Source organism: Tachypleus tridentatus, chromosome 8, assembly GCF_004210375.1.
Source record: "Tachypleus tridentatus isolate NWPU-2018 chromosome 8, ASM421037v1, whole genome shotgun sequence".
Taxonomy (NCBI): domain Eukaryota; kingdom Metazoa; phylum Arthropoda; class Merostomata; order Xiphosura; family Limulidae; genus Tachypleus; species Tachypleus tridentatus.
The window spans coordinates 38,096,227-38,116,084 of NC_134832.1; the positions used below are offsets into that span (position 1 = coordinate 38,096,227).

The 19,858-nt window shown below is 34.5% G+C and overlaps 1 protein-coding gene across 16 annotated transcripts in view; it reads right to left on the reverse strand.

Moving 5' to 3' along the window:
* The window catches only part of Ziz (dedicator of cytokinesis protein Ziz), a 264,599-nt gene that overhangs the window by 18,269 nt on the left and 226,472 nt on the right, over positions 1-19,858 (reverse strand). For all 16 annotated transcript variants that reach the window (XM_076448312.1, XM_076448311.1, XM_076448323.1 and 13 more), the window contains 5 exons: positions 19,544-19,653; positions 18,687-18,940; positions 8,259-8,315; positions 1,150-1,275; positions 407-527 (listed from right to left, as the gene is read on the reverse strand). In XM_076448312.1, the coding sequence (XP_076304427.1) occupies positions 407-527; positions 1,150-1,275; positions 8,259-8,315; positions 18,687-18,940; positions 19,544-19,653 (668 nt within the window). The remainder of the gene's footprint in view (positions 1-406; positions 528-1,149; positions 1,276-8,258; positions 8,316-18,686; positions 18,941-19,543; positions 19,654-19,858) is intronic.

Genomic DNA, 19,858 nt, shown 5'->3' on the forward strand with positions numbered 1-19,858 from the left:
ATTTCTAAAACTTATAAAATACAAGCAGATTCAATCAGATTTACTATTCATGAAATTGCAAAAATACACTTCATACTTCTGCAAAAATACAAATTTCTTGAAAAAAAAGGCAATTATTTGGTACATTAATATGCAATTGATAAAAATTGTTATTATTTGAACATAAAAAAACATTATATTATGCACAATTAAACTACTATTTCAGTTCCTGATCTTTTAGTATCAAAATTACTAAGGACTGATCAATTTAACTAACCACAAAAAGTATGATCAGATATAACACAACTGATCCAACACTTGCTACTGAAAACAAAATTTCCCATTTACTCACAATACACACACACACACACACACACACGATGTATACAGTTACAGTAACAGTTTCAGGTTACAATATAAAATATACCTGTTTTCTGCATTGCTTTGTCGCTGTTGGCATAATTGTTGATAATAGACAGGCTCTCCTGAAATTTGGCATTATTCAGTCCTATAGCTTCTCCTAGTAGTCTTGAAACTGATACTATCAGCTACACAACACAGGAATATATCATCTTATGAAATTAAGTTTAAATAAATGTTATCTCACCCACTATTTATAAATATTACATTTTTACTATATCTATGTTTCAAAATTCAGTGAGTCGTATAATCTGCATTGTTACAAAATTTATTGATTCAAAAGCATCCTTGCAACATTTCATGTTCCTTTAAATATCAACTTCAAATCCTAAAACAAAATGTTTACAAACTGTGTACGTACTGATAATGAAAATAAAGGACATAAAATATAAATTATCTTTGAATAGATAATTATGCAAAACACATCACAAATAAATGTAATATTTCTTTTCAAGCATGTTTTTAGTTTACAGTTTAGCACTATGTTTTATAAACCAGTACAATAATTGTTTTCTTTATTTAAACACATCTTCTATACTTTGTTTCCTTGCTTTAGACTTTTGACCTCAATGAATTCATTAGTCATTTAACCACAAGTTACCAACTACCTAGATTTTAATCTATGCATTCTTACTTGTGTCATTATAAGTTATTAAAATACTTTAATTTTAGTATTTTTTGCATTTTGGTATATTTCCTTAAGTGATAGAATCCAGCACAATAATTCATTTTGCTTACGGCCATATTTACCTGCAAGTGGACTCTTGTTAAACCTTTTCGTCCAGTAAATTCAAAGTTACTCCTCATTAAAAGATAGAGCAAAGCACAAGCCTCATTTCTCACACTCGACAGCTTGGAGTTACAACACCGTAGTAACTAAAGATGGAAATAAGTGTAATGAAAGGAAATGCAAGCAGCACAAACAAGCGGCTAGTTACCATTTAGCTATGACAGGATAACAATATTATATCTTGTTTATTAGAAAATTATGGATGAGAATATAATACATAAATTTAAGTCTGTCTTTCTCATGTTCTAGCTTCCATTGTAAAAGAACTTCAGGAAGTGCTACACAACATTTGTTAAAATATTTTTCTTAATCTGCAATTCAAAAAAATTCAAAGTTTTAAAAATATCTTGTGGTAAATAGAAAACCTACTTTTTAAATGAAAAATTAGTAAATTAATTAAAAAATAACAACTACGTTTTAAATTATTTCAAATAAACTATATACATGTATACATACACATACTTGCATCTTAATATTGATATATGCCTGAAATATCCTAGTAGTGTAAGTCTACTAAGAATAAAAAGATAATGTTTTTTTAAGCTTTGCAAATTCAATCATATTTACATGGATATACAGGTAACCAAGTTGGTTTGGCATTTTATGACACAAAGCAGTTAGGCTATCTGCACCAAACATCTGGTAAAAAGTTAAAATTAAAGTAAAATTATTAAAATTCATAAAAAGGAATCAAGGTAAAACAAAACAAAGTTTAATTTTTAAATTCAAAACACAAATAGCTTTAAGTCCAATTTTTATACCTAGTTTACAGCAGTAAGAGAGAAACTACAGTAATACAAGTTGTAAAGGACTTTCTGTAGTATAACTGGAATTATCATAACTCATCAGGGTAAGTTCAAACAACAGCGTTAGTTACCTGAAGTTGGCCTTTCCAGTCCTGGTTTTGAGTTATTTGACATCATGGCCGTTTTTATAAAGTAAAGTAATACAGGTTTTAAAAGATTTTCTGTAGCATAATTTTAATTATTATAACTCACTAGGATGACTAATGGGTAAGTTCAAACATCAATGTTAGACACCTGAAGTTGGCCTTTCCAGTCCTAGTTTCGAGTTATTTAACATTATGGCCATTTTCTAATATCAAATCAGACCAGTTGTACTTTTAAGTTTTAAAAAGGAATCACATTAAAAAAAGGACTAATTTATAAATTAAAAACTTTAATAGCATTAAAAAGATTAATGCAAGGTGGACAGCGTCACCATCATCAATGACACTGTCCAACGTTATGGATAAACCTTGGGACAAAACATGTTTAAAAAGGTGCTATGTTTGAGTTGTAACGATGGCAAGACAGTAAAATATGGCTTATTGTGATGTGAATGTCACACAGACAACACATTTGGGCATCAATCCCAGACAAAAGAAAATTACGAGTTAAGTAGCGTAGTCTAGTTAGAATAACTTCCTCTTTTCGATCTTTATGGAAACAAGACAGCCAAAGTCCAATAGAGGGTTTTATTTGGAAAAGCTTGTTTTCACTTTGCTCTCTCCAAGTCAACTGCAAACCTGCATGGAGCTGGGCCTTGAATACAGGCCCATAGTCCATGTATGGAACAGGCAAAGCAATGATAGTGCCAGAGCAGACATATTTAACTGTGGTGTCTGCAAGCTCATTCCTTCAAATACCAACTTTGTGTGGTATCCAGAAAAACTGGATAGAAGTAGATGTTAAAGAGAAATGGGTCAGTCAGTTTTAAATATTGGCAAGAACACACGTGAAGCAATTCCAGGGCCAGTAAAGAACTAAGTGAGTCAGTACAAATAGTGTAATTTGAGTACTGCTTTGCTTCTGTGTGATCCAGGGCAAGAGAAATGGCATTCAGTTCAGCAGTGAACACAGAAGCAGTAGAGGGGATTCTGCACGCAACCACCGAACCACAACAAACCATGGCAGAGCACACACAGTCACCTGATTTTGAACCATCCACATAAATAGGAATGGAAGGATGGTTTGAAAGATGTTCAGCAAACAACAGACAGCATTTCTAATAGGGAGTGTCTGCTTTTCTCAGATGACTTAAAGACAGGTCACATGTGGGGATTATAATAAGCCATGGTGGGATGGGCTGGTCAGTGGATACAACAGCATTATCCAAGGACAGACCCAATTCATCTAACTGTGCCTGGATACAAAGGCCAAGAAGAACAATGGCAGAGCATCTGTTCTAAAAAAGCATGGCCCACCGAGGAAAGAAAACACAATCCCAGGTGGGATGGCGTGGTAAGGAATGAAGTTTCAAAGCATACAGTAAAGACAGTTGAAAATGGCAGAGGTGAAGAGGAGGTTCATGAGACTCTCTGTACAAGCTCTGGACTGGAGAAGAGCAGAAAGCCCCAGTTGCAGAGCCAAAGTCCTTGATGATAAATGGGGTCCAGCATCTTGAAGGCCAAGGACCCGGCAGAGACATAGACCTAGGTGCCAAGCATAAAAAAAAACATTCTCCTGCTAGATCCAGTTAAAACCAAATCAGAGAATAGCAAGAGAAGCAGGAGATAAATGGTGCAGCATTTTGTAGTTTACATCATCAGGTCTGACCGATGTACTGCCAGACTGATGAAGGGCAACTTTGAGTCCCGCCAGTGTGAAGGGGCAATTATAGTCATAGAAGCCATCAGCTCTTAAGGAAAGAAGTGAATCTTCTGCTCGAGTCTTGATGGCTAAGAAGGTGGAGGATGAAACAGAAGTGCTAGATACCCAGCAAAAGCTTTCACTTAAAATATCAGTGATGCTCTAGGTATCAGCTACTTCCTGGCCATCAGAGAGCAAGATCAAGAGGGGGACAGAATTATATTACCCAGTGACCTTTCAAATCTTGTCTCATATGACTTTAGAACTGGTGGTAGGAAATATGCTGGCTGTGAACTTAATTCAAGGTTCCTTCTGGCTTTGATGTCTTACCTGCTGATCATGTGCATGTACCTGCTGGAAAACTACGTGGCTTGAGAGTGTTGGATACCTACGAAAAGTATCATACTCCTGTTTTTCAGCCTTCCGTGCCATGTGGCAGGCAGGATTCCACCACAGATGAGAATATCATGAAAAACGTGTCCAGGTTTTAGAAATACATTGAGCAGCTGCCTGTATGATATCGTCAGTCACTGCCGCCATGTAGTTGTCTATTGATGACTTACAAATGATGGTATGATCAAGTTCTGCAAGAGCAGTGAAAGAGGGTCAGTTGGCACTGAACATGGCCAGTCTCTCTCAAAATGATCACTTCCCTGTAAGTCACTGTCAACCCTTCAAAAAAAAAAGGGAGAGAAAAGTGAGAAGGGACAGAGAGATCAATGACTATAAAAGGTACATGAAAATAAGTATAAGAGCTAGCATTGCATAGGGAAAGGTTATGATCTAAGAGCATGTGCTTGACGGAATGGCCCCTCCCACCAATATCAGTATGTCCCCCAAGAGGATTATGTCCATTGAAACCCAAATGGTTAAACTGGGAGATGGCAACTGTTAAACGAGAACATTAAGGTCTGATTGATCATAGGTGTCTTCAGGAGACAGGCAGAGAGAACAAACAGTGAGGGTATGACCAAAGAAAACACGGATGGCTATGGCCTCCAAGGGTGTGTCGAGTGGCAAAGACAGGGTGGGCATATGCTGATCGATTAACAGTACCACCCCTCCATAAACTTACCCATCACACAATCTGTCATTTTTGCACAAAGAAAACTGCCAAAAGTCAACTGTATCACAGGTTCCAGAAATGTTTCCTTTAAGGAAATACATATAGGATGGTAAGGATTCAATCAATGCTTTGTTGTCATCCAGGAATCCACACCGAGGTGGAATATATAGGGTGCACATTAAAAACTTTTACATCTTTAATGTGGTGAGTTTGAAATGGGATTAGTATAATGAATTCTATTTATACTGCTTCACTTAAGGCCAAAAAATGAATTATGTTGATGCTTTCAAAGTTTATAGTAGCATCAAAACTTGTAATTATACAGCTGTACCAAATCTGATGGATTTCTTAATGAAAATATAGTAGCAGAGATCACGAGTAAGACAAAAGCAACACATCCTATATTCATGAGACTTGTACAGCTACAGTTGTTGTATCGTCTAACAGAAAACAAATCACTGTTAGTATTAGAGGACCTAAACATGCAACATTTTTTTAATTATTAATTATAAGAGCTCTTAACTGCTGGAAGTACTACAGTGTCAACTGTACTTTTATGTTAATATCAGAAATACAATAATAATTTATTTCTAATAACTAAAGAGATGTAATAATATACTGACTGATAATTTCTATCATGAACTTTTTTTGGCTGAGGAGAGATATTTTTTCAGAATTACAATTTTTAACTTTTTATTTATATATTTTTTAAGTAAGCAAGCAGATAATATGATATCATAAAGCAAATTAACTTGAAGATAACTAGCATGCTGGATTTTCTTGGCAACTGAGAAGCTTCTAAATTGTTTTTCAAAAGTTTGAGAATATATAAAAATGTCATCTTTCAGACAGTGAATTATGTAAAGTTATGCTTAGTGGCAGAGCAACGTGGCACATTGGTGGAAAGCTCTGGGCTTATAGTTGGATGGTTGCAAGTTCAGACTTACTCACATACTGGTGTTGTGTTTTTGTGTCCTTAAACAAGATACCTTATTCAAATTGTTTCAGTTCACTCAGCTGTATGAATGATACCAGCTGTTAGCTGGGGGTTAACCTGCAACAGACTGGGATCCTGTCAAAGTGAAATGCATTTCCATTATCAATTAATTATATAGCTATGGGTTTTCCAATGCAAAGGGAGCAGAGAGTATGTTACCACATTTGTAGTTTCACATTCAAAATTTTATTGAACTACTATTTCATGAATGTATGGTAACAGGTTTGGCATCAAGTTGCAAATTATAATTCAAATTTTAGTATTATACATTATTTAATTTCTCACCTTAAAATTAAATATAAAACAAAATTCCTAAATACTGATTTTTTTTTCATGTCACATGGTATGTTGAATGCAGCTTTGGATATCCAAATAAAAAATTATAGTTTCTTAAGACATAGAAACACAAATTATCAATATTTACAAGCTACAATATAAAATAAGAACCTTCAATCTTTTTTTGTCCTACTTAACAAATCAAATACAGTGGCCCTACCTACTTCCTTCACCCACTTCACTCTACCATGTGTTTATAACCAACTGAATGCTCATAATTTTCTCCATATGTTTTTTCTTAGCCTTTGTGAGATGTCTATTTACTAGAAATAGTATTTTTGCTTGTAAAACCAAATACAGCTTACTTAGTGTGTGTTTTCTTATAGCAAAGCCACATTGGGCCATCTGCTGAGCCCACCGAGGGAAATCAAACCCCTGATTTTAGCATTGGAAATCCATAGACTTACCACTGTACCAGTGGGGGCAGGTGGTGCTTTCTTATTAAGCCTGATAAATTATAATAGAATTCTGAGGTATTGGTACAGTAATTAATAATTTTCTGTAATTTCAAAATGTATATTTAAAACCTAAAAAAAACAAAATATTTTTGTTGCACACCCTCCAAGTGTAAAATTCGATGTAAGGGATGGCAAGCAAGTACAAACTTTGTAACAATCTTAAGTATTAGAGATCACTGTTTTCTATATTTCTTCATTTACTGCTCTATCCTCTAAGAAAATTAACTGCAATGTAAGAATTTATTTGTGCATAGTAATAATATATTTAAATCAAAGTGTGATTGTACTTTACAAAATAATGATCCATTAGAACAAAGCTATGACATTTTCACTTTGTTTAAGTGTATGACATTTAAGCTATTTAGAGTAAACATTCATAGTTTCCTGTTACAATTTGTAGTCTTTAATTAAAAATGTGTAATTTAGGTCTCTTTCCCAATTTTTTATGGCAGAAATGAGGGTAGTCAATTCACTGAAAAACACACAGAGAAAATGATGGATAAGATATAAATTTTTTCTATAAAAAATTGTTTGATGGTTATCTGGAGGTTATTAAATAAAGTCTAACAATTTTTTGATGTGTAAAAAGTATTTTTAATCTTAAAATAAAAATTACTTTGCATGTTTGACAGTCAATATTTGAATAGAAAAAGTGCACAAGCAAATCTTTAACTAAAATATCTTAAAATTTAATTTAAAAATCTGATATTTTGTGAGGAAACACCCATTTTATGAAAAGCGAGAGTAAAATTTTTCTAATGGTTATAAGCTGAGTGGATTCCAACCAGCTCACATTCAAAAACAGAACCAGAGATCAGTGTCAGATTCATACTGACATGAAGGGGATTCGTCTTTTTGATGCTGGATAATAATCTCTATAAATGTTCTAACTGGACTAAGGAAAGTAAATACTCTTTAAAACTGATTATGAAATGAGTTTTGTTGCTTTTATGTTACAATTAATTCACTGACAAGAAGAAATCCAATTAAGGCTGACTTTACACAAAAGGCTTAAAAGCTTCAACTACATTTAAGAATGACACTGTGTATATCTAAAAAACTGCATCAAACTTCTTTCTGTGAAAACTGCACAATCTTAAGTTAAAAAAGGGCTCCATGGGAGCATATCTTTTATCATCCAATTATTTAGGCTAACTTTCAAATACTGGTTTTAGCTGACACTGCAGTGAGTTTTGTTACCTACTGTAAATAACTGTGCTCATATTCCAGATATATAAGAACTAAATAACAAGAATAAATCATTTTCAAAGGTTATTCTATACACACACATGCACGTACACACACAAACATGTAAACTGAGACTTAGTTTTAGAATACAAGTGTTCCAAATGTTGTACTGAAATGAAATTGGCTAAAATGTATTTCTCAGTGATGTCAAGAAAACCCACTTGTAGAGAAATATATATGCAAAAACGAGCCGTTTTTGCATATATAAAGATCTATTTCTGAAATATCAAATCTTTTATTCACATTTGCAAGTCAACTATACATTTATTTTGTAGATGTAAATCATGAATTTTACATAATTACTATCTGAAGTGGTTGTACACTAAACAAAGATATTTATTCTTACACAAGAATTAATATAATCCACTCTTACCTCAAAACACAACTTTCCACAAAGTGAGGCATTACCTTTGAAAATGGCAACAGGAAACTGAAATAAAAACTAATTTAAATTACTAAAAAACAATATCCCAAATAATTTTATATATATATACAATTTCTAATACATATCAAAGTTATAAAAAACATTATTTTCTTATTAAATCACAAAAATATTTGAATATTTATTGTGTATTTCAAGCAACTTTAAAAAAATATTTTTCCCATTTATATTTAATATTGACAATGCAGTCAATCAACAGCATCTGACCATCCATGCTAAGGGATTAAACATCCCTGTAATAACATGTGCACAACTTAAAGTACATGGAGTATTTTGTTGGTTGATTGGCATTTATTGGCACAAAGTAACTGAGCTATCAGTGCTAAATAACTGGTTAAAAGAAAAATAATTATAAAATATAAAGATATTGTAACATGGTAAACTAAAGAAAGTTCAAAAAGCAGGTAAAAATCTTAAATAGAATTAAAATGGCCAATAACCTTGCAAATTTCAAAATACAAATAAGGTGGACATGTCACCATTACAATGACACTTTCCAGGGGTGAAACAGTGGAAAAAAATTGTCTGAAATGGTGTCTTGTTCAGAGTTGTAATAATAGCATGACAGTAAAATATGGGCTTTTGTAACATGAGTATCACGAAGGTCACACATTGATGGATCAGTCCACAAGACTGTAGTCCATATATGGCACAGACACAAGTGTGACAGCACCAAAGCACATGGACTTAGCTGCTGTTTCAGTGAGCTCATTCCCCTGAATACCAATGTAACCTGCCATCTAAGAAAAACTGGAATAAATAAAAGATAAATAAAAATGGGTCAATCAGTTTTGAATACTGATGAGATTAGAATAAGAAATGACATGAACTGATTACAGAGCCAGTACAGAGTCTGTATAATTGGAACAATTGGTATACTGCAGAGCTTCTATGTGATTCAGGGTAAGAGAAATGGCATATAACTTGGTAGTAAACACAGAAAAAAAAAGGTCAAAGGTGGGAATTACAATAAGGCATGATGTACTGTGCTGATCAGTGGAGAAAAAAATGTCACCCAAGGACAGACTCAATTCAGCCAGCTGTGTCTGGACACAAAGGCCAAAAGAAAGAATAGCAGACAGTCTCTTCCAAAAAGACCATAGCCTAATGAGAAATGAAGACACAACCCAAGGTGGGATGCTGTAATAAGGTTCACAGAGTATTAACATACCACAAAGAACTGGTTGATTGGTTGATTTAGTGTTTTATGGCACAAAGCAGCTAAGCTATCTGTGCCAAACATCTGGTAAAAAGTTAAAATTATATTTAGTTATAAAATTCATAAGAGGAAATTACAATAAATACCCACAAATACCAACGTGGCTTGGTATCCAGAAAAACTGAATAGAAGTGGATGTTAAAGAGAAATGGGCCAGTAGGTTTTGAATATCAGCAAGAACAGGGTGTGAACCAACATGAAGCAAGTCCAGGGCCAGTAGGGAACTAAGCAAGTCAGTATAAATAGTGCAGTTTGAGTACTGCGTAGCTTCTATGTGATCCAGGGCAAGAGAAATGGGGTATAGTTCAGCAGTGAACACAGAAGCTGTAGAGGGGATTGTGTGTGCAACCACCCAATCACAACAAACCATGGCAGAGCCCACACAGTCACCTGATTTTGAACCACCTGTATAAATAGGAATTAAAGTATGGTTCAAAAGATGTTCAGTAAATAGCAGACAATATTTCCAACTGAGAGAGTCTGTTTTTGTCAGATGACTTCAAGATAGGTCACATGTGGGGTCTATTAAGAAGCCATGATGGGATGGGCTGAGCAGTGGATACAGCAATGTTATCGAAGGACAGACCCAATTCATCATGCTGCACCTGGATACAAAGGCCAAAAGGAGCAATGGCAGACCATCTGTTCTGAAAAAGCATGGCCCATGAGGAAGGAAAACACAACCCCAGGTGGGATGCAGAGCCATAGACCAGTGATCCATAGTCGAGCTTAAATCGAACAAGAGCATGATATACCTTTAGCATAGAATGTCAATCTGCTCAACAAGTGGGGGAAGAGAGGACACGGAGGATGTTCAATAGTCTTGTACATTTGACCCATATCTGCTTGATGCATGGTATAAAGGTCAGCTTACAATAAAAGATAAGCCCCAAGAACTTTGTCTCAGGGACCACAGGCAGCACAACTTCAGCAATACTGAGTTCAGGATTAGGATGAATACCTCGTTGGTGGCAAAAGTGCATGCAAATTGTTTTAGAGGGACAGAAGTTAAAGCCATTTGCTGTGGTCCACTTCAAACGATTGAGGGCAGTCTGTAGCTGCTGCTCAATACACCTCACGTTCGATGACTGACGTGTTGTGAAAGTCGTCAACACAGAGCCTGTTTGCAATAGTGAGAGGGAGTTGTTGAGTGACGGCATTAATTTTTATACTGAAAAGTGTGACACTCAAAACACAGCCCTGAGGGACTCCAATTTCCTGTAGAAGAGAATGGGAAAGTGTCGAACTCACATGAACTTGGAATCTCATGTCCATTAAAAACAATTTTAATAAAAATGGGCAAATGGCCAGGTAACCCATATATATGGAGGTCTCACAAAATGCCATACCTCTATGTTGTATCATAAGCCTTCTCAATGTCAAAGAATATTGATACAAGATGCTGTCATTTGAAAAAGGCTTCCCTGATTGATGTTTCAAGCCAAATCAGGTGGTTCATGGTGGAGCACTATCGTCAAAACCCATACTGACTGGGACCACAAAGAAAGTTGCAAGCAGTGGAGGTGAAGAGAAGGTTTATGGGACCTGGTGTACAAACTTGTCTGGAGAAGTGTTGAAAGCCCCTGTGCAAAGCTGAAGCCCCAGAAGGTGAATGGATCCAACTATTTCAAAGTTGTAGTCCTGGCAGTACTAGAGTCCCATAGTCCAATTTGAATAAAATGAGGGCAAAATATATCTTGAGCACAGAACATTGATCCACTTCCCAAGAGGTGGAAGAGAGGATACAGAGGATATTCAGTGCTTTTGTACACTTGAAACATAGCTGCTTGATGTGTGGAATGAAAGTCAGTTTAAAGTCAAAGTCAAGACAAAGCCTTGAGGGACTCCTAGTTCCTGTGAAAAAGAAGGAGGAAGTGTCAAGTCCACATGGACTTGAAACAGACAGTCCATTAAAATGTTCTGGATAAAAGTGAGTAAATGGTCATGCAACCCACATGAGTGGAAGTCTCACAAAATGCTGCACCTCTGAGATACTATATCAATGAAGATCCAGGGAGGTTCATGGAAGCAGATTTGGAAGATGCAGAAGTAGCAGAAGTAGGGGCATCGCTATAAAAATAATCACCATCTGGAACAGTCCTCCCAGGGAAGGGAAGATAAGTCCTTGGTTCAGTAAATGCAACAGGCTGCACATAACCCTCAAACTTCCAGGGCACTAAGGCTGAAATCTTCTCAGCAAAATGAGTGAAGCCCAAAACAACAGCAGCAATATTTCTGGCAGGATCAGAAGTCTGTGGATCCATACCACCAGCAATAATAGATGTTATCATTTGAGAAAGGTTTCTAGTCAAATCATATGGTCCATGGTAGAGAGCTGTCATGGGAACTCACACTGGGTAGCTGAGAGGAGGTTGTACAGTTCAAAGAATTGAACAAGACAAGCACTAATCAACCTCCCTAACATCGTACAAACACAGTTCATTGAAGCAACTGGATGATAATTAAGAAGAATCTTGGCTCAGATAAATGGGGGACAATAGCCTGGCACCAAGCATCAGGAAAAACATTTTACTACCAGATCTGATTAAAAACCATCAGAAAAATAGCAAAGAGGGTTATTCTATGTGAAATCATCCAGATTTTGGAAAAATTTCCAAGGTGACCCTCTCAGAATGCCTTGAAAAAAATCACAAGTGCTCATCTACCCATATAATGAAAAATTGACAAAGATTAAATCAATATTTCTAATAGTTTCTGATTTACAGCCCAGTAAAATTTAGTTATTTTTTTTTAATTTTTGGCAAATACATTTTTGGGCAACTTTGGCTGCTTAAAGCTGCAAGAGTAATGGTGGTAGAAGGCTGAAATTTGCCACACTGATTGAATTAATCTCACAGAAGTCAAAAGTAGTCTCAAACCAACTTTATCTCTCTTAGGATTTTCATAGTAAGGCTGCAAAATAATAAATTATCAAGTTTGAAGTGTCTCTGATATGTACCATTGGGCAAAGGACCACATTCAGAGCATTCAGTTCATTCTTGTCAATCAGGAATCAGTTCTGCAGAATTGTGTAAAGTTTGATCTACTTGAGCTCTATGAAAAATGTAAAACTGTGGCAGGTATTAGGTCACATCATAGCTTTATTCCCCACTCTACCAACAAATTGTGTATGAGAAGGTTATCAGATGATGTGTACACAGTTGTAACTGTTCATAGTAGCAGTGAAAGTGATGATGCAGCAGCTCAAATAGGGTCTAATGATAGCAATGACAATTATCAGTCAGGGAAATATGTGGCATGCATATACGATCATGAATGGTATGTGGGAAACATAAAAGATAGATCACATGAACATCCTGATGTGTTGGTGTCATTCATGAAGAAATCAAGAAACGAACTGTTCTCATGAACTGCAAGGTCACATAAAGATGAAAGCTGAATTCCTTTCCAACATATTCTTTGCCTGATAAGGGCACCTACTGTGCAAGGCAGTAGTGCTCGTCACTATGTTCTAAGTCAAAGTGATCTCAACATAATCAACCTCGAATTTCAGAAACTTATTCAAGCTGTCTGAACAAAGCAATATTTATTTGATGTTGTTGAGGCTAATTTATCACCAAAGCTGTTTTTGAAACATTTCATTGCCACAATTATTGCAGTTTGGTGTGACTATAATCTTTTTCAGTTATCCCCTGTTGTAGCACTGTGCTTTTTTGTATCTGATTTACCTTTGTATTTATTATATTATGAATCTTAAACTCAGCCATATCTGCATAACTGTAATGCATACACAATATATTTGCATTGCCATGTGATCTAACTAGTTATGCCAATAAACTTGTTTGGAAATGAATTAATTCTTTTCTTGTTTCTTACAACTTCATTATTTAACATTGTGAAAGGCTGGTTAGAATATTTCAGTGGGATTCATAAAATTCTGACAAGTATTTTTCAAAATTGTATGGATATATTTGCACACAGTAACACACCTGAACTGAAGTTTTTTTTTAAATAAAAAACGTATGGTCAGAGGATACTTTAAAAATTATAACTCAAAAAGTAGGTTGAACACCATTCTGATTTTTCTTGTAGATCATACTCAAGAGATGTAAGAATATATGGTAAAAATCTGAAAAGGCTGAATAACTGGTGACATGGTCAAACTGTGGCCTGCAGTAGGGCTATTTTTAGCTAAATCATAAAAAGTTGCATGGAGCTAAATTTTTTACAGGAGATCTAACAGAATTTTAATTACAAAAATTGCCGATTTATCAACTGATATGTTATATGAAATTTAAAAATAAAATTCAGCTTTGTATCATATTAAGTCTTAGAGCTATGGTTATTAAATAAACCAATGTTGTTTTATGATTTTGGGTTTTCAGGTGATTTTACAGCCTCACTATGCAAATCCTAAGAGAGATAAACTTGGTTTGAGACCATTTATGAATGATGTGAGATTAATTCAGTCAGTGTAGCAAATTTCAGCCTTCTACCACCATTACTCTTGCAAAGTTGCCCGAAAATGAATTTGCCAAAAATAAACATAAATAAACTAAATTTTACAGGCCTGTAAATCAGAAACTATTAGAGATATTGATCTAATCTTTGGCAATTTTTCATTATACGGGTAGATGAGCACGTGAATTTTTTTCTTGGTATCCTGTGGGGGTCACCTGAAGCCCCCTGGATAATTTGACATGGAATGATCCCAGAGAAACAGGAGAGAGATGGCACAGCATCTCATAGTGAATATCATCAGGTCCAGATGTACTGCTAGATTGATGAAGAGCATGCATGAGTTACACCAGTGTAAAGGGGCAATTACAGTACCAGAGACAATTGGCCTAGAGAGGAAAGAGGTGATCACTGTGCCCAAGACTTGATAGCCATGGAAGACGAAACAGAGGTGCTACATGCATGAGAAAAACTCTCACCAAGAGTATCAGTGATAATTTGGCTATCAGAGAGTAAAATCAAAGGAAGGAGGAAGGTTTTCACATACGATTTTAGAACTGGTGGTTGAAGAGATGCTAGGTGTGAACTTTATCCAAGATACCTTCTGGCTTTGATGCCTCACCTGCCAAGCATGGGCATGGGTCCATTGGAGACCAATGTCATTTGAAATGTATCCCAGGCTCATTTTTAGCATTCTATGCCATTTGGCAGGCAGGACTCAACCATGGACGAGGATACTATGGGAAATATGTCAAGGTTTAAAGCACAGACTGAGCAGTCACCTGAACAATACAGTCAGTCATCTATCAAAAGTATACAGACAAAGGCAGAATCAAGTTTTGAGAGAGCAGCAAAAGAGGATGACTGGTCCAACTTTCACTGAGGCATGTGGGCTGGATGACATCAAATATAGTGAACCTTCTTCAAAATGATCATTACATTGTGGGTCACTGTTAACCCTCAACGAAGAGTGAGAAACAAGTGAAGGGGAGCAGACAGAGAGATCAATAGCAGTAAAACACTGACTAAGAGTATGAAAATAAGTACAGGAACCAGTATTGATGGAAGAAACGTTGTGATTCAAGACCGTATGTTCTATGGAACAACCCCCACCATTAATACCAACACCACCCCAGAGGGAATTATGTTTATTCAAACCTCCCAGGATTAAAGGGAGTGCATCAAGGTCTAATTGATCATAGATCATTGGTACAACCCTAGGAAACATGGATGGCTACAGCCTTCAGAGGTGTATTGAATGGAAAAGACAGCAAAAACAGCATGGTCACATGCTGGTTGACCAGCATTATCAAACCTCCATGCACTCAATCCATTACACAACCTATCATTCTATTGCAAAGAAAACTGTTGAGGGGTGATTGTATTGGCAGATTTCAAAAACGTTTTCTGTAAGGAAAAATGCATGGGATGATAAGAATCAATCATAGCCTTAATGTCATCCACATTAGAATGGAAACCTTCACAGTTCCACAGTATCAAAGTCGCCAGTTTTACTTAGGTGGAAGAGAATATTTCTGTTTTTAACCATGCTATTATTCTTTAGTAGAATTAGTACTGTCAACCTCCTTGGATCCTGCCCTAAGTCAAGTGGGCAGGTCTCTGTTAGTGGACATAGATTCCAGTGACTGATAGTGTGAACAAATATTCATTCTGCATCTTTGGGCCAAAGAAGATGTAGCTGAACAGATGCCAGAATCCAGAGTGGAAGTAAGTGGAGTCAGGCAGCCACTGGAAGGAATGTTAGTGACAGAAATAGGAGGAGATGCTGTCTCATCAACTCTTTTAACCATGGGGGTAAAAGATTCTTCACAAAGTTGGAAAGAATGACTCTGCACTACCACTGTAGCAGTGAAATGTAGTGCAGCAGCATATGTCCAAGATGTAGTTGGGGATAGTAACTTCCAAGCCTTGGCATAGAAAATATTGTTTACAGTTTTTAAACATTGTAAACTCTTTGTTAACCTGAAGATGGCCTAAGAAGGTCAAAACAATTCTCTGCTTTATTAGTAAAAGTGTTAACACCCACACCAGCCATTCCGAGATACATTTTTATTTCAAGTGGGTTTCTCATCACCAAGAATTACTTCACCATGGCTATTATACAAGTGTAAGTCTTTTGTGTTTCTTTGCATACTGTGTTTTCTGTTTAAACTCCATTATGCCTAAACATACCTACATTATGTCATTGGTAGCTGTACACACTCATGTGATCCTAATGAAACTAAGAAACCAATAAAAATTATCAATAGAAGAAATGATATTTCTTTCATCCAACAGTGCAGAAAGGAAAAAACTAATTCCTAATTTTGTGAAGATAAAAGTATCCAAGAATTTTAATCAGTATACAAACATTATCCATAATTTACAGAAAAAACTAATAAAAGCCTTGTTAAACTTGAATTATAAAGAACTAAATAACTTGCAGAAACAAAAAATGAATCTAGACCATCAACTCGCTTGCTGCATTCAACCAGTCATTTATACTCATACATCAATCAAATTAATAGTAAAAACAAGGAAAAGTTGTTCTCTGCTTTATTAGTAAAAGTGTTAATACCCACATCCATTCTGAGATACATTTTTACTTCAAGTGGGTTTCTCGTCATCAAGAATGTGCTGAAACTTGAAAGTTTAAATCTTATTATTATTTTAACATTACACATTTTTTTATTGAATATTTTCAACTATTTGATTCAGAGACTGATTGCTATTTTCCTGCACTCATGCTAGAAAGTTTCTTATAATGGTGTTCCTTTCTTTATTCATTTATACATACCATTCATATATTTAGGCTTTCATCTGCTTTGTAAACTTTTTTTCTCAATACTGCCAGTCAACACTAAGTTTTGAAGAACTGCGTGTTTCATTACATGTTCAACATATTGTTTTAATGTAGTTTAAATATGTTAATGTATTGTAAAAAAATTAAGAATGAAGCATCATGTTAAAATACAAAAGCTTTTATCAATCTATAAACTCTTCAAATCTTTGATGAGTTTTCCATTTCATGGAATTACAGCATTGCCTAAAAAAATGTTTTACAATAAAAATCAGTCATGTGACAAAAATGAGAGATTATACTGATACTGTTGCTTAGACACATGACAATAATAATTTTACTTCTGGCAAAAGAAACTTCTTATTCACTTTTAACATAACAACTCTGTATGCTAACAAGTTGCAGTGGTTTTTCTACAAGTTCTATGTCAGCCATATGACCCAAATATAATACAATGTGAGTAGCACGTGTTAGTATATTTCCAGTACAAATATTGTTAAATTGGTTGCTTTTAAATATATGAATGATTACAAAAGTTTTAGGAAGAAAGAAATCAGATATTCCCTTATAAAGTTAAAAAAGGAAAAGAGAAAAAAAAGCCTCTTATATAATAAGTTAAAATAGTATAGGGTTTGTGTTTTAATATAGCTTGTAAAAGAAATTTTTTTAAAACTGTCAACTTAGGTCTAGGAATTGTAATGACAAGTAACTGAAGTAAAATAAGTATATCCTTTTTTAGTGCTAAAGTGATGACAATAATAAATAGAATAGGAATTGGGAATAACACACATATATATAGTATATAACTAATGCTTCTCCTTACAGGATTTCTTATAGGTGAATACAATAACGTAATTGAGGCAGTAGTTTAAAAATTTTAAAGGAGATTAAAATTACTATTCGTTTTGGTGTAATGACACTAAAAAACCAAAATAACTTTATCAAATGTGATATTTATTCTGTAGCATTAATATTAATTTAAAAAAGAATGTTTATCATCAAAATGGCATGCTATTTTCAAACTAGTTAGCTTAAACTGAGGTAAAGGTATGAGAAAGTTGTTTCATCCTGCTTTTTTAAAATAGGATTTGAAGATATGCTAGTCAGTTAAAACTTATACGAAAAGGCCTCCTGCAAGCCAAATGAGTATAATCATACTTCTTGTTAAGTGGATGATTTACAACTATGTTTCCATATTTGAAATACAATTGTTGTTGTATGAAAACATGCTTAATTAATCAATATTGTGATAGATATAATTTTCAAGTTTATTTCATGTAAATTTTATTAAATTATGAAAAATGAATATAATAAGCACATTACATAAAGCTGTGAAATTACTTGTATGCTATTCGGCAGTTTATTAGGTTTTTAAAAGAGTAATAAATTTTGGAGAAATATATATCTACTAACATTTATAGCAATTATCAGTTTAAGATCTAAAGTGGACACTGCATATGTTATGATAAATATCCTGTACCTTTCCAATAGAGTTAAGTATATTTTATGCTTTGTTTGTTTTCCTTATAGCAAAGCCACATCGAGCTATCTGCTGAGCCCACCAAGGGGAATCGAACACCTGATTATAGCATTGTAAATCTGTAGACTTACTGCTGTACTAATGCTTTATCCAATTTTAATAGAATATGTAGTAATCATAGCAATCAGGAAAAAACATAAAAGTCTCAAAATTAGCTTATTTTGAAAAGATATGTAAGTATGGGAAAGGTAGAAAAATACAGGGATTGTTGTTTCTCTTTGACAGGTATTATAACCAAGATAAATTTACGGTTTTAAGGTTATTTGGTGTTTGCAGCATCATAGCAAACAATAAAGAATGATAAATTTCTTTTAAAAAGTTACAGGCAGTTAATAATTGCATCATATTACTTTATTTCATGGTATTTTAAATTTTTCTTACCTTACTGATGAATGCTCGTAATGCAGCAAACAAATGTTTGAGAAGACTTTCTGACTGCCCCACTTGCAGGAAAGAGAGATAGATATCAAAAACTTTCTTCATCACTAAATTATCACCTTCATTGTGAATCAGTAGTTCTTTGAAGTGAAGAGTGTATAACCCCAGCACATCAAGAGTGATCATTCCAACTTCTGTTGCCATGTTAGATTCCAGACCAACTCTAAAGAAACTGTCATCTTCTAATGAAGATGAAGCTGTAAAAAATGTCAAACACAATCATTGCAAGTTGTTAAATTCTTCTTCTATGCAATTGAAACTTTGTATTGAAATTAACAATCAAACTTACATTTTTAAACACAATGTTTACTTCAGGCTGACAGATTATTATAAAGTTTGTACTTGAAATTATTTATGATACTTGGGATTGTTACAAAGTTCTCATTGAAATGGAACAAAATTATCAATTCTCTCTTTTCATGCAGGATCAGTTATGACTCAGTAATCATCAGAGGTTCAACATTTCACAAAATTTAGTAAGTTTATGGTACAAAAGTTTTTTATACACAAAAAATATTTGATTTTGTAAATTATGTATTTATATTAATGATTTGCGTGTAAATATATGGAATCAGAGAATTAATTTGCCATGAATCATGGTAAAATATATTAGTCCTTGCAATGAATTTCAGAAAGTATTCTTCAGTCAGTTTGGTGCTGGTCTAGAAAACTACTAACCACATTTTATTAATGTTCAATATCTAAATACTGAGGCAGTAGCCTCCTGATCAGGTTTTAACTGTCAGCAAGGGTGTAGAAAATTCTTCAGACACATAACAAGAGCAGCAAATATTTCTTACACATTGGAAGAGTTTCGCTACAGGAGCTATTACATCTTGTAGAAAATGAAGGAGGAGCTGTTCTGGCTGGTAGTGTCATGGCTTTAGCAGGGGGACCAGAGATTTGTTTTCTGATTGAACAAACATATTTTACTTCATGTATGACTCATATTAAAGGTAATTAACAAATCCAAATGAAGAAAATTTGAATTGCCAATCTCAAGTAATAGATTTATATCACAGATGAAAATTAAATTCTTACTTGCAACTTTTATCACAAATAGAGATCTTTCCTATGTAGTCTAATACGAACAGTGTAGCACCACAAATTCATTT